At 37.0% G+C, this 15,492-nt stretch overlaps 1 protein-coding gene across 1 annotated transcript; it reads right to left on the reverse strand.

Moving 5' to 3' along the window:
• Positions 12,969-14,480, reverse strand: LOC107606911 (exocyst complex component EXO70A1-like). The gene has a single exon (XM_016308914.1). It carries the CDS (start codon positions 14,478-14,480, stop codon positions 12,969-12,971), a length of 1,512 nt encoding a protein of 503 aa, XP_016164400.1.

Raw genomic sequence — 15,492 nt, forward strand, 5'->3', positions numbered from 1 at the left:
GCCTTGCCGCCGTCAAAGAGCTCGTGGAGAGAGAGAGAGAGAGAGAGAGAGGGGGGAGACGCACGGCCAGGGAGAGGAAGACGGGTGCCTTGTCACCGTCGCGCTCCGCCATTGCTGCCGATGCTTCTGGTCCTCGACGCCACTTCTGGTCCTCACCGCTGCTCTTTGTCGTTCCTACTCCCTAGGGTCCCAATTCCGCTTCTAATTCGTTTTGCTTCTGCTTCTAATTATGATTTTATTGTTCATTATTTCTTCTGCTTATAATTTCTTTTGCTTCTGATTTGATCTTCGATCTCGTTGTGTTCTGATTTCTTTGATCTGCTGCAATGCGCAGTACCACATTTCTCTGAACTTTGTATTTCTGATTCTATTTTTTATGTTTATTACATTGGTTGTGCTTCTGATTCTATTATTTTTGTTGCTGGTGCTATGATGAAGAAGAAGAAAAGGAAGCAAATATGCTTCTGATTCTATTTTTTGATTCTGTATCTTATTTTATTAATATATTATTCTACTAATTTTGCTTCTATTTTTGATGTTTTTGATGCTTTTGATTCTACTTCTGTTGCTTCTACTTTTGTTTTCAATTCTACTTCTGCTTATGCTTCTGTTGCTTCTGCTTCTATTTTTTGCTTATTATTGTTGCTGTAGAAGAAAAAAAAGAGATGGCTTCATTGTTTTTGCTTTTGATTCATTGTTGTTGCTGAGTATATTTTGGTGAAGAAGGAGTCGGGTATAATTGTCCAAAGGACGATTTAAAATCAACTCGAACCATAGGGACGATTTTGTATGCAAAAAAAAGTTGGGGACGAAAAAAATTTTCGATCTATACGTTAGGGACTAAAATCGTACTTACCTTTTTTGTTATTTTCAAAGATTATATTTTTATATTTATATTTACAAATACACATATCTCGTTTACACTGTAAACAGAATACATTCATAATTATCTCATTTACATTGTAAACGAGATAAATTAATGTGATGTAAATTGGTAAATACGGTACAAATTACATATTTTGGTAATAATTAAATTATTTATTTAAAATATCCCAATAAAGGAAATTACTTGTGGAAATTAAATTAAGCAAAGAAGTAGTGATGAAAGAAAAAAAACTTGATGAAAAAAAGTAAATTTTGAAGAAAATAAAAATAAGAAATATCATGAATGAAACTTAAGCGATAGACACAGCCCTAAATGCTGGCTTCCATGGAAGAAAACATAAAGTTCCGACTGTCAATGGCGTAGGCGACTGGCTTGTTCCGATCAAAATTTTTAGCTGTGGCGAAGGGAGGACCTTGTGGCGACAATATGAGTTGGTTTTGTCAAGGTAGGTGATCTTCACTTTCCACATGAGCGGTTTTGATTGCTGTAAGAAGCCATAGTCATGGGGTTAGTAACATGTTAGACTCTCAATTTGCAGGGATCAGGAATTTATTTTGTAAATGGAAAGTGATCTGGAAGGGGACTTCGATTTTTTAGGCCATTGGATGAATGAGTGGAGCTCGGACTTCGAGGATGAGGAGTAGGAGATGCATGGGCTCAATGTATGGCATCGGAGGAAAGGGACACTAATATGTGTGATGAAAGAAGAAATCCTATTCCACGGTAAAAGATGCAAAATTATCCGTGCTTAATTTGCTAAACCTTCCTTAAGGAAACTAACCATGAAGCCACGTGTCAGCATCCCATTGGATGCTCATTTTATAGCCACTGCTAGCCACGACTACTGTGGCCACCAGAGACGCAGCTATACACACACACACATATATATATCAAAAATTTTTAGGCTTCAATTGAGTGGTCAGCTTGTTGCACCTTTTCTGTCTCTTTCTTTCTACTCAAGCATGAAAAAGGGACCTCTAGGAGTGATTCATTAGGTTCTTCCTTCAGATTCGGGTCCTTAGGTTCAACCTTCTTGCAATCCTCTTGATCACTTGAATTATGCATGGTCTTGAAAATATGAAAGATTTGATGCTCATCATGCACTATCAACATTAATTCACCCTTTTCAACATCAATAAGGGCTCTTCCAATAGCTAGTAAAGGTCCCCCTAGAATGATGAAGGCATGTTTATCTTCCTCAATGTCAAGAATGACAAAATCCACTGGGAGAAAGAATTTTTTCACTTTGATCATGACATTTTCAACCACTCCATATGCAAGCTTCATTGATTTGTCTGCAAGTTGTAGAGCTATATTCGTGGGCTTCAACTCTTGAATTTGTAACCTCTTCATCACAGAAAGGCATTAGATTAATACTTGTCCCTAAATCACATAAAGCTCTATCAAAGGTAGTATTGCCAATAGTTCAAGGAATTTGAAAACTCTCTGGATCTTTCTTCTTTGTTAGCAAGGTCCTTTGAATAATTGCACTACACTCCTTGGTCATCACCACTGTTTGGCCTCCCTTTAAGAATTTCTTCTTGGGCAACAAATCCTTCATAAATGTAGTATATAAGGGCATTTGTTCAAGAGCTTCTATGAATGGAATGTTCATGTGCAAAGTCTTGAATATCTCCAAGGATTTGGAATATTGCTTTTCCTTGTTTTCTCTTTGGAGCCTTTGAGGATATGGAACTCTTAGCTTGTATTCACGCACTGGAATTCTCTCTTTTGGTGGAACTTCTGTAGTTGGAATTGATTGCTTGAGGGTGGGTTGCACGTGCTCCTCTTGATGAATGTCCTCTATTGCCTCCTTTCTTGCCTTGACAGTGTACTCCTCCTTCTTGGTTTCTTCTTTTTTTTTCTTCTCCTACTACCTTTTTACTTTTCGAGTAAATAGCCTTGAACTCCTCCCGTGGGTTTGGAATTGTATCACTGGGAAGTGTTTGGATGGGTTTGGCTAGTTGTTGAGCAAGTTGGCTTATTTTTACCTCCAGATTTTTCAATGAAGCTCCTTGATTCTTGAAGTTGGTTTCTATTCTTTCCATGAATTTTTCTAAGGCTAATTCAAGGTTAGAAAGTCTCTGAGAGTTTTGTTGTGTTGGTTGTGAGGGAGGTGGTGGTTGGTGAAAGTGGTTCACAGGAGGGTTATTTGAGTTGTGGTGATGGTTATTAAAATTGTTCTACTGGGGGTTATTGAATTGAGTAGGCTGGTAGGTGTTGCTGAACTGGTTAGGCCTCTGGTTTTGATTTTCCCACCCAAAATTTGGGTGGTTTCTCCATCCGGAGTTATAGGTTTTAGAGAAAGGATCATTGTGAGACTTATCTAGGTAATTGACTTGCTCCATGGACACGTATCCATAATCCATGCCTTCACCTTGAGATAATCCATTACTTGCACCATAGGAATTCTCTTGGGAGCTTACTGTCGAGACTTGTATTCCTCCTAGGTGTTGAGTAATTGCATTTATTTGCTAAGAGAGGACTTTATTCTGAGCCAAAAGGGTATCCAAAGCATCTAACTCCAAGACTCCTTTCCTTGATGATCTTTCAGAAGAGTAGAGGTATTGATTATTGGTCACCATCTCAATCAATTATTGTGCTTCCTCAATAGTTTTCTTCATATGCAAAAATCCTTTAGCCGAGTTATCCAATAAAACCTGTAAGGCGGGGTAATCCCTCATAAAAAATCTGAAGCTGGACCCAGTTAGAGAACTTGTCTTGAGGGCACTTTCTGAGCATCTCATTGTACCTCTCCCAAGCTTCATAAAGTTACTTTCCTTCATGCTGTCTGAAGGTTTGAACGTCGGTTCTGAGCTTAGTCAACCTTTGAGGTGGGAAGAACTTGTTTAGGAACTTGGTGACCAAGACCTCCCGTGTGGCTATGCTATCCTTGCGCTGATTATCTAGCCACTGCTTATCCCGGTCTCTCACAGCAAAAAGAGAGAGAAATAGTCGGTAAACTTTAGTTGTGACGTCATTTGTTTTGACTGTGTTATAAATTTGTAGGAAATTAGATATAGACAGATTCAGATCATCCTGCGAGCTCCCACTAAACTGACAATTTTGCTGAACGAATGTAACAAGTTGTGGCTTTAGTTCAAAATTGTTGGCATTCACAGTAGGTGTCACAATGCTACTTCCACAACTCCCTAGATTCGGATTGGTGTAAGATCTGAGAGTTCTCCTGAGTAGAGGGACGTTGACAGTATTTTTATCTGCCATGTCTTGATCAAACTCTTTTTCAATTACTTCTTTAATCCTTTGATTTCTAGCTTGTCTTTTTTGTTGTCAGAGTTATTTCGATCTCAGAATCGTATTGAAGTTGCTCCCTGTCCTTGTTATTCTGCATAGACAAAAACAACAAGAAAATCAAATTGGAACTCCCTTCACTATGTGAAGAGAATTCTCAGGAGAAATAAATCGAACAGTANNNNGTAAAGAAAAATAAAAAATCTAAATAAACTTAAAAAAATATCTAATCTAGATAATCAAACAACTGATAATTGTCAATCTCAATTAATTCTCGGCAACGGCGCCAAAAACTTGATGGCGGATTTTACAAAACCACAAAATACCGGCAAGTGAACCGGGTCGTATCAAGTAATAAACTCAGATGAGTGAGTATCAATCTCACGAGGATTAACGGATTAAGCAAGTAATAGTTAATTGATTATTCTAGTCAGACAATCAAAATTTGGGTTTTGAAAACTCTGAAACATAAACAGCAATGAAATAAAGGCAAGGCAATGAGTAACGTAAAGATAATATGATTGAAAGATTTAAGGCTTTGAAGATGTTAAAACTTCCGGATTTATATTTTTCACTTTTCACCTTAATCATACATAGATACTTTTATGGCAAATCATTGGTAATTAAATTCCAATTTTTTGGTGATTTAATTTCTCTTTAACCTAATTAATCGCTAATCCCTTAGTCAATTATTTAAGAAAATAGTTGAAGAATGCCCGCTGATTTATAAAACCACACAATTCATAATAAGAATCTCCACTAGTTGATTTTATGTCACTTATCAATCCAGTTTCAAAACTTAAGAATTATGAGAATCAATTTTCAAGGTTCATTCAATTAATCAACTTTTTCAAGAAGTTAAAAGAAATCAAATCAGAGAAGAATTGTTTCCCAACATATTCAAATCCTTTAAGATGAAGAACAAAAACTTTTTCTTAAGAAGTAATTAATTGCATAAATTAAAGATAGAAAAGCTAATGTATTAAACCTCCTAACCTTAACTGAGGAAAATTAGAAACTCGTGTTCTTCAGAGAATCCTTAAGAAATTAAAATTGTAAATTTTAGAAGAGAGAATGAGAGAGGCGAGAGAGATTCCTTCTCTGTGAGTGATCTCACTTATTTATACTAAAATTTCTACTAATTCAAATTCTAAAACTAATCTTATCTTAACCAGAGTAGTTAAGATAACTTCCTAATTTAAATTTAAAAAAACTAAATAATATATTTTTCTAATAAAAAATAAATAATATAAATTAAATACATGAGACTGCATTGCTGAGGACATGGGGACCACCCTGGGTGTAGAAACCGGCACCAAACTTGAAGTTGTGGCATTTGGCGCCAAGGTTGCTTCGTGGACTGATTCTAAATGCCAATGTCACGGCGTTTAGTGCCATGATACCAGAGAGAAAGTATGACTCATTATATATCGTTGAAAAGATCTAAAAGTTGTCTTTCTAATTCCACTAAAAGTGTATCATTTGGAGCTCTGTAGCTCATGTTATGCGCGTTAGAGTGTGAAGAGGTCAGGTTGCCAGTATCCACGAATTCTCTTTGTACTTGTCTTCAATTTTTTGTTCATCCTTATGCTTTTGCTTCTCTTTTCCTAAAATTTCTCTACAAGAATCATGAAACCAAGAAAATTAAAATATTAATAGAATAGTCTTAAAAATCATATAATACCAAGCAAAAGTCATGAATTTTCTATGAAAAATGCCCAAGAAAAGTGCTTAAGATGCTCATGCACTATTAAGTAGCTTCTTGAAGGTAATGAGGCACAAGGAGATGAAAGTGGTTATCACAAACGGTGATGAATCCATGCGAGAGGCCATTAGAAGTGAATTTTCGAACGCGACACATAGGCTATGCACTTGGCATCTTGTTCAAAATGCTGTTGTGAATATCAAGGACAAAGATTTTTGTGCTGTATTTAAGACTATTGTGTATGGTCACTTTGATGTGGAAGAGTTTGACAATTATTGAGTGGACATGGTCATATCATTCGGTCTAGAGGAGAACGATTGGATTGCAAAGACATACAAAAAGAGAGAGATGTGGACAAATGCTTACTTGGGTAGGAAGTTTTGTGCTGGCATTCAAACTACTTCTCGGTGCTAGGTATTAGTTCATCACTAAAGAAATTTATCAAGTCTAGCAATTACTTACTTGAGTTGGTTGAGTACCTGGATCGAGTAGTTATGGATTACCAGAGTAACGAATTCATTGCAGATTACAAGACTCTTTACTCAAATCCGGTGAGGGAAAGCAACACTTTGTGTCCCTATTGTTACAGAAATCATATAAATGAGTATGTGGAAACTACATCGGCGGCCGAGCATTATCCGCCAAGATATTAAGAACAAGTTACTACTGGTCAATCATGAAGAGAGATTGCATAGCCAACGTCAAAGCATGCGACAATTGTCAAAAACACGCCACGATCTCAACAACACCAGCCGAAAAGCTGCATACTCTAGAAGTAAGCTGGCCTTTCAATAGATGGGGGCTGGACATTCTCGGACCATTCCCGAAAGTGTCAAGGCAAGTAAAATTTCTTTTGGTATCAATATACTACTTTTCGAAATGGATAGAAGCTCAACCTCTCGCACGAATAAAGCCGAAAAGGTGAGATCTTTCCTTTGGAAAAACATTATATGCCGCTATGGTATACCAAGAGAAATAATTTCTGATAACGGTAGACAATTTACAAACCATAACCTCACTATTTTCTTACAAAACTTTAACATAAAGCATCATTTTAGTTCAGTAGAACATCCACAAACGAATGGGCAGGTGGAATCAGCTAACCAAGTCATTTTGCAGGCCTTAAAAAAGAAGTTGGACGATGTCAAAGGCGAATGGGCTGGCCTTATTCCTGAAATCCTATGGGGCTACAATACAACAATTCACTCAGCAACAGGAAAAACCCCTTTCAAGCTAGTATACGGGGCAGAAGCTCTTATACCAGTAGAGATCGAAATGCCAACTCTGAGAGCCGAATTATATAATCAAAACAGAAATAACGATGAAAGATCAACTAACCTAGATCTTATTGACGAAGAAAGAGAGATGGCAGCAATAAGACAACAAGCAATGAAACAACTCATACAAAAACGACACGACAAAAAGGTAATCCCCCGAGCATTTGAACCGGGAGAGCTTATCCTCAGAAAAACAGAGGAAGCAAGAAAGCCTCAAGCTCATGGGAAATTAGCGACAAACTGGGAAGGCACATTCCGAATCAATAGAGTTCTCGGCAAGGGAGCATACCAACTAGAGACACTATTAGGGAATCTAGTACCAGGAAACTGGAATGTATCCTCCTTGAGGAAATACCAATCATGATGTATATCAAAGCGGATGAAGGTACTCATTTTCCCATTTGAGGTTTTATCCCATAAAAGCAGGGTTTTACTCAAAGGGTTTTAATGAGGCCGGACGCCATATCCTATTATGCAAATAACATAACTATTTCAATCGATTTTTTTGCATAAAAAAAACAACAAACACAATACTACGATAACACTATTATCAATTCAAAATATATAACCAGAATCTAAATTGAGCGTCATACTCGGAACAAGTTATAACAAACAAAACCGAGCTTTAGACTCGACAAAAGTCAAAACAAACAAATGCCAGAAAACTCGACAACATCCAAAATACATCAAAAAGTCAAATTTACAAACCAATACAAAACAACTAATACTTTTCATTCTATCTTATCCCCAATGCTTGAACCATCACTCTACTTGTCAGCCTCATCATCAATCAACTCCCCATTTCACGATGATTTTGGTAGCATCCAGCTTGCCAACGTCAACCTTAGGAAACAAGACTCGAACTTGGGCAGCAGCTCGGTCAAAACCCTGGGCAAATGCCTCATACACCTCATTCTCAAGCTCCTTTACCCGAGCTACAAGCTGACCATTCTCAGACTTCAAGGTTTTAGACTCCTCGGCGGCTGATGCCGGCAATCGCTTTTCCCCAGCTAGCTCGGTCTCTAGAAGATGAAAGCTCGATGATCATCTTCTCTTTCTTCTGTACAGCAGAAGACAACTCAGCAACACTAACAGACTCTTTTGCCTCCAATTCAACAGCAAGCTCCTGAACCCGCCCAATAGCAACAATCTGAGCACCAATCACCTACGACAAAACCCAACCATCAGAAACAACTTAAAAGAGTTAAGATAAACAAATGTGAAAAATAAGGATACCTAAAGGAAACGGCTAATTCCAGCTCAGCCAATCTCGTTAATCATTTTCGAATCCTCAGGGAAGCGACAAAATTCATCAGCCAGCGTCGCAAAGGGAAAGAACCTTGACCACAGAGACCTCATGTTGTCATCATCACGATACAAGTGAAGCCTTTTCTGAGACTCATAAGCGGATTCAACAATTGGTAGAATAGGCGAGTCCCCCTCCTTACTTTCAACATCCTTCTCACGATTCCTCACCCTTTTTCTTTTTGGACGAGGGTTAGCCTCGGGCTGCACAACAACAGTTCCACCCTCCTTGTTCACACTAGTCGTCGACCCCTTCTTCTCACTTTTCTTCCTTTGGCTAAAGAAGGACTTCAGCCCAGCAGTAGTAATGGTCGGAGCTTTCTCGGCTACAAAAGAATTACAAGAAAATAAGTATCAGCAAACACTATATCACCGCACCAAGAATCATTTCAAAATAAGTTACCTAAATAATCCAACACGGCCTCCTTATCCGAATCCCACTTTAACAACTTCGTAACAGATAACAGTCCTGTTGACTCTAACATCTCTAACAAAAGCTCCAAAACGATATTATCATCCATTACCCTATCATCAACATCAAGAACCTGGACAGGCTCAAGTGACCAAGAAATAGGAAACCTCTCCTCCAAAAACTCATTCAAGTAAACGGAAAACTCATCATCAACACTCCTCACTTTCACAAACATATTCTTAAAATCCTTATACGAAGACTTATGCAGAGAAAAGATAGAGCGACGAGGATGGCTGCTAAAGTTTACCCATAAACCACGTCTAACACCCTTGGTCTAGAACAAGGAGAAGAAAACCCTAAGAGACGGAGGATATTCCAAGATATCCATCAAATTCTCAAATGCACGAACAAAACCCCATGAATTGGGATGTAATTGAGACGGGGCGCAGTTCAGCCAAAACAAAACCCCACATTCAAAATCAGTAAAAGGGAGCCGAACACCAAGATCAGTCAACAAACAAGAGTAAAGGTAAAAATATGACCACCCATCAACCTTTTCGCATACACGATCGTTACCTCCACAAGGCAAAATCTCTATATTTATACCATGACCTTCCCTTACCTACACATTGGACCCCAACACCTTCACAGACTCAACATCACTAAACTGGAAGACGCAACATTTTACCTGCTCACTAACCCAGTTACAGGGATCACTCTCTATAACAACAACCTTGACTTTTTCCATGACTTTGAAAACAACAAGAAAGAAAAACAAAACAGAAGAAAAGAAAAGGGACTAGAATCCTTCAAAACCTACCTTTACCACTCATTCTCCTCTGAAGACAGAAAACACAAAGTATAGGATCAAACCAACAAAATAAATTTGGGAACTCACTTAAGACAGAAGTAGGTAATAAAACCAAAGGAAAGTGAAACGGTTCTTCACCTTTTAATAACCGTTCCAATCCCAACCATTCATTCCTTAAAACAACATCCAAGGGTTAGGACGCCACCGAAAATTGAGCCACGTTTCACATCAATCATTTCAACCAGCGCGGGAAATGAAGTGGTAATTAAATGCGTAAATCTTTCTTTCCCAAGAAAATCAAGGCAAGCTCGGGAGAAAGGAACATCCGCAAGGAAATATCTACAGCCGAGGTACACGGAAGAACTAAAAGCTCGCCTTTGTTTTCTTACAAACAACATGGCAAGTTTGGGGGCTATGATACGTAATGTATACTTCGGCAACCATAACAAACGAATATCTCAGCACAAAACAGAATTAAATAATAACAACCCACAGAATCCGGACGAGCTATATAAAGCTCGGAACCACAACTAACGAGTCAAACGCTATCCTTATGGATAACTTCGGCAAAGACGGAGAATTCCGAAACTAACTCCAACCAAACAATCTCAAACGCCTATATAAACAGATAGATAACCTCGGAGTAGGACAGGTCACATAACTCACTCTGATTTATTATTATCACTTTTCTTACTTCATATTCTTACTTGAGCGTCAGAGTGCTTTTTGCAGGTGCTCCCGTCGCGGTGTTCCGAGCCTAGCCATCGTATAACTCTTCCATCTGAGCTCGGTCGACAGCAGAGGAAGTCGTCGTACCTCGGACTCATACGCATGGAACACATACAAAATCAAATAAAAAAATATTATTTGTACGTTAAAATCTATTACTATGTATTTATATATAAATACTATTTATTTTTTTAAAATTAGAAGTGAGACTCAAACTCGAACCTTTAGATAAAGATTATGAGACTATACCATTTGAATTATAGTTCGTTGGCAATACATGTATAATTTAACTAATTTTTAATGTGTACTTTGTATGCCAATATGTATTCTATTTTAGTAGTTAATTTTTAGTAACTGATTTTGATATATACAGTTAATCAAACAATATATACTTCCAACTCTCAAAAAAATAAACAAAACAAAATACTTCTTATCAATATAAAGAAAAAATAGAAAAGTCTTACAAAAAAATTTTCTAACCAAAAACGAGACCAAATCAATTAGTATTTAAAATATAAAAGTAGATAAATATAGCTCTAAAATTTTATAAGCTACATTATAAAATGATACATCTCAAAATTCAAAATTATGCTCAATTTATAGAACTAATAAAAAAGATGTTGTTGGAACCGCTTAAAATTCACGAAATCATCTATAAGAGGGAAAAAGAAAAACCAAATCACTACACTTGAAACTAAACTTCCAAAAAAAAATCCAAAATAATACTTATTCCCAAGCTTATAGCTAAAGAATAATTACATCTCAAATTTATTTAAAATAACTAAAATAGCCAAGTACCTAGCTAACTTTATTGTTACAGATTTTAGAATGAGAAGCTACCTGCAGTATCCTAGCCTCCCAACAAACATATTGGAAGTATACCACTACAAAAACAATAGCAATCATGCAAGTATCAACCAAACAAAAAGAGCCTGCAAACGTGATAATATAAAGGGTGAATCAGTAAATCTCAGTGAAAGCAGATAAACAAAGTGGACAAAAAGGAGAAACATGTGACATGAAACGATTTTTGAAAAAAATAAAAATAAAAAGTAAGATAGTTTGATTATTATATATAATCAGTAATAGTAAACATTAGTAGTGATCACAAAGTGTCAACTCTATGCTTTCTTAGAAAATATAAGAGAATTAATTTGTATAGCTTAGTCGTATATTAAGAACACCAATTTCTTATTAAGTCTAATACTTTTCCAAAATCATTTTTCTTCAAATAGATGGCGATTTTGTTCACTAAATACGAGTACCATGTATAAAAACTTTAAACCACTTTCTGGGTGTAAGTAAAATATATAGTCAGGATTCTCATGGCTTTGACGAGGGATAATCATCTATTCTCTTAGCTTTGACAAGCTGTAATCATCTAAAATGAATTTCACTCACTATAATATAGATAAATGCATCCTTCTAAAGTAATATTTGCTTTTTAAAAAAGATGAAACATGTTTACACTTTCGACTCAGTTACATGCATTTTCAAATCTTTTTCCCTGTGAAATCCAAAGAAAACAAAGCAAACTATTACAATAACTTGCAGCAGTCAGCGTTTATGTGACTTATTTTTTGATAAAGCTAAGTTAGTGATCTCAGCCGAGAGGTACTAGTTAGCCAAGCTGATCTGGGAGCTAAGAGTTTGTTGTAAGCACTGAAAATAGAAAGCTTGCCGTTAGAGTTGGTTGTAAAATCCGTTATTATGATAGGTTGATTAGATAGTATATATAGGAAGCTTAGTGCATTGTACATATTGTGATTTGTCAAATTCAGAAAATGAGAAATCAGTTTTATTTCTCAACCATTTTATCTCTACGTTCTCTTTCTTCACACTGAAACTTCTTCTATCTTCATCCTCTAGAACTCAGTTTCTTAAACATGATGCACAAATAATATATATTTTTTAAGTCCTTAACAATAGAAATTATAAGTGTAAACTGTAAAATAAATTCAAGACTAATCACTGATATTTGACAAAATCAATTCTCTTAAAAAAGAAAAAAATTGTATATCACGAGCTTGGATAGCCTTACCTTCTCTTTTGGCAACTTATTCATGGTCAGAAAAATGCAAAAAACGAGCCGTCCAACGTGCCCCTGAGGCGGCTTTCAACTTCCGACGTTGAATACTCGATGTACTCATCAGCATGATCAAGAAGAATATCGCGAAACTTGTTGATGAAATTTCCATATGCTGGGACTAAGACCAAGCGCACCGATTCTATTATATCTTCCCGTAGCTTCTGATCATCGAGTGACGAATGACGCTGTTCAACCAACGTTTTTGGAAATTGCTCGTTGAACGACCGGAGCTTCTCTTTCATTGACTCTGCCGTCACATTATCGCTGTCCAACTTCAAGAAGCCCAACACGTTATCCCATGAGATTCTTTGATAGTCCTTGATGTACTGATCGATTTTGGCACTTTGTTCTTCTAGCCAAGTACCCCCCAAAATGGTGTTCAATTGAGTACCACAGACTTTCTTTACTATGTAATTAACATTATCGATTAAGTAAATACTGCCCACGGAAGCATTCTTAAATTTTTTTGTGAAGGCTTCCAAATTGGTCTCTAGCAGCTCGATCATCCAAGCAATGTGAGTAGNGTGCTATGAATTTTGTCCCTAATATAGTACCCACTTCCATCTGCGTGAGCCAATTCCTCCAACTCCGTGAAAAAGTAATCCTTAATTACTCTACACAGTCTTTCTTTAACGCGCGCTGCTTCAATCCAGAGTGAAGAGCCGAAGTGAGAATTAGAAAACAGTGACTCAAAGGCTGGAATACTTAGGTTTAGTGTTCTGAACACTTGGAAAATGGAGTGCGAATAGCTCATCTGTTCAAAATTCCTCCTATTTGCAATATGATCCGTGAAATTCAGTAAATCTTGTGCCAATTCCGAGCAAACCTGCATGAAACACTTATCCGAGATTTCAGAGTGGGAGCCAAAGATTCGCTGGCAGAGTCTCCGTTCATAAGGAAATAGCATCCTCAATGCTATGGTGGAAAGTTTAATCCACCTCTGGATCCTGTGCCTTTCGCTTCCATCGTGGATGTCATTCCATGTTTGTTGCACATTCAACTGTAACTCCACCTGGCATATCTCCAAGAACCGTTTCCGACTTCTGCTGTATTCATCCACCACCAAATTCTTAATGTGCTCTTCAAACTGGGGCGAATTCTTCATCAAGCGATTCAGCTCATCAAGTACCTGTGGCGAAATCCTATCCACTAGGAAGTTGGGGTCATTCACCAATACCTCTGGAACCTCTTCACTTCTATCCGTGATGTAATCCTTCAAGGGGCGCTGTAACTCCCTTGCAACTTCCCTATCCATCCCATTAAGCGGGCGTAGAGCATGCCTGAACACGTCTAAGAGATCATCACGCCGAACTGGTGGTTGAGGCGCCAAAAGAGGAACAGTATCGGTATCGGTATTATTGGATTGTTGTGGACTCATTAGAGCGCCGGTATCATCAACATGAGAAGTTTCAGCATCGGGTGAAGCTGGTAGAGGCGTTCGAATGGGGAGGCGACCGCGTTCTCCTGATAGTTCATCTAGAAATGAAGAAAGAATGATGAGTGGATAACTGAAGCATGCTCCAGGGAAAACCAACCACCATTTTATCTCCATGAGTCGGATAAGTAGAACTCCAAGAAAAAAGTATACGATTTCTCCCAAAAAACCGAGTCGAGTCTGTATTGCTAGACTTAAAAACAGCACAGCAAATGCAGCATAGGATACCAGGCCATATACATCCGGTTCCTCCTCTTTTTCTTTATCAAGAAAGAAGGTGAGGATATATGTGACTATAATGGCGAAAAATACCAAATGTGCTTTAACCCAAGGATTGCTCCCCTCTAGCATTTTTTTTGCAATTAAAACTGCAATACAGATGAGGGCAATGCAAGCAACGGAGATGATGGAGAATTTAAGCAACAGATTCCATTCTTTAAGATGATGGTTGAAGAAGCTGACAGCAAAACAGATGAGTCCAACCGAAGCTGACAGGACACTACTCACTAACCACCATTCATGTGACCTATGCAGCATCCAATCTTTTAATTGGTCTGGCAAGGAAGAAGCAGTAGGCATGTTTTCGCGAAGCTAATAAGGCTTAGTTCATACACACACAGTAAGCAGGAAAGGGTAATTGTCTAGCCGAAAAGCTCTTCGCCTCTTCTTCCCTATTTTAAGTGACAAGGTTTCACTGCAAGTTGTAATCTTATTATTATTGTTGTTGAGAAAAAGATAAGCCAGCTTCTCCATCATTCACAGTTTCACCCCAAGTTTCGAAGAAGAAGCGCCCATTATGATTATCATTATTTTTTTTTTTTCATTTGGAAGAACCTGCTTCTTTTTTCACCTAGTATTAGCCGTACTTCTGCGACCCAAGAGAGAAATGTTATTTTATTTCTGTGCGTACCAACTACCACCTCCTTAGTATTTTAATGGCACTTTCGGCGTTCTAAATGAATGCATCCACATTCTTTTTGTTCGATTTCAACATAGTTTGGAAAGCAAAAAAGTAGTCGGAAAAGAAAGTCGTTGCCCATCAATTGTGTATGAAACAATGAAAGGGTTATCCCTCTGTTTCTTACCTTACCGCGTTTTGTTTGAAACAAATAAAAGGAGCAAATATAAAGAACTGCTGCATGTAGCATATGTCCAAAACGCAAAAGACCAAAAGTTTTCTCCCAAAAGACCAAAAGGAGCTAATATCTATTACTATATATTTATATATAAATACTATTAATTTTTTCTAAAATTAGAAATGAGACTTGATCAAACCTTTAGATAAGGATTAAAATACTATACTATTTAAATTATGGAGACCACTCACATAAAGACGCCTAAAACATCTTTTCTTAAAGATGTTTCTATGTTGTGTTTTAATTTATTTTTGTATAATTTATTTGGTGTTCCTCATCACATATTATTAAATTCCTCAAAAGATTTTCTTTCCAGAAACAATAAAAAACATTTAATTTAAACTAAAACAAAAAAAATAATAAATTAATTATTAGATTTTTTTTAAAAGATTATTTACATAAAAAAATATATCACATTCATCAATATATATATATATATATATATATATATATAT

This window comes from Arachis ipaensis, chromosome B07 (assembly GCF_000816755.2).
Source record: "Arachis ipaensis cultivar K30076 chromosome B07, Araip1.1, whole genome shotgun sequence".
Taxonomy (NCBI): domain Eukaryota; kingdom Viridiplantae; phylum Streptophyta; class Magnoliopsida; order Fabales; family Fabaceae; genus Arachis; species Arachis ipaensis.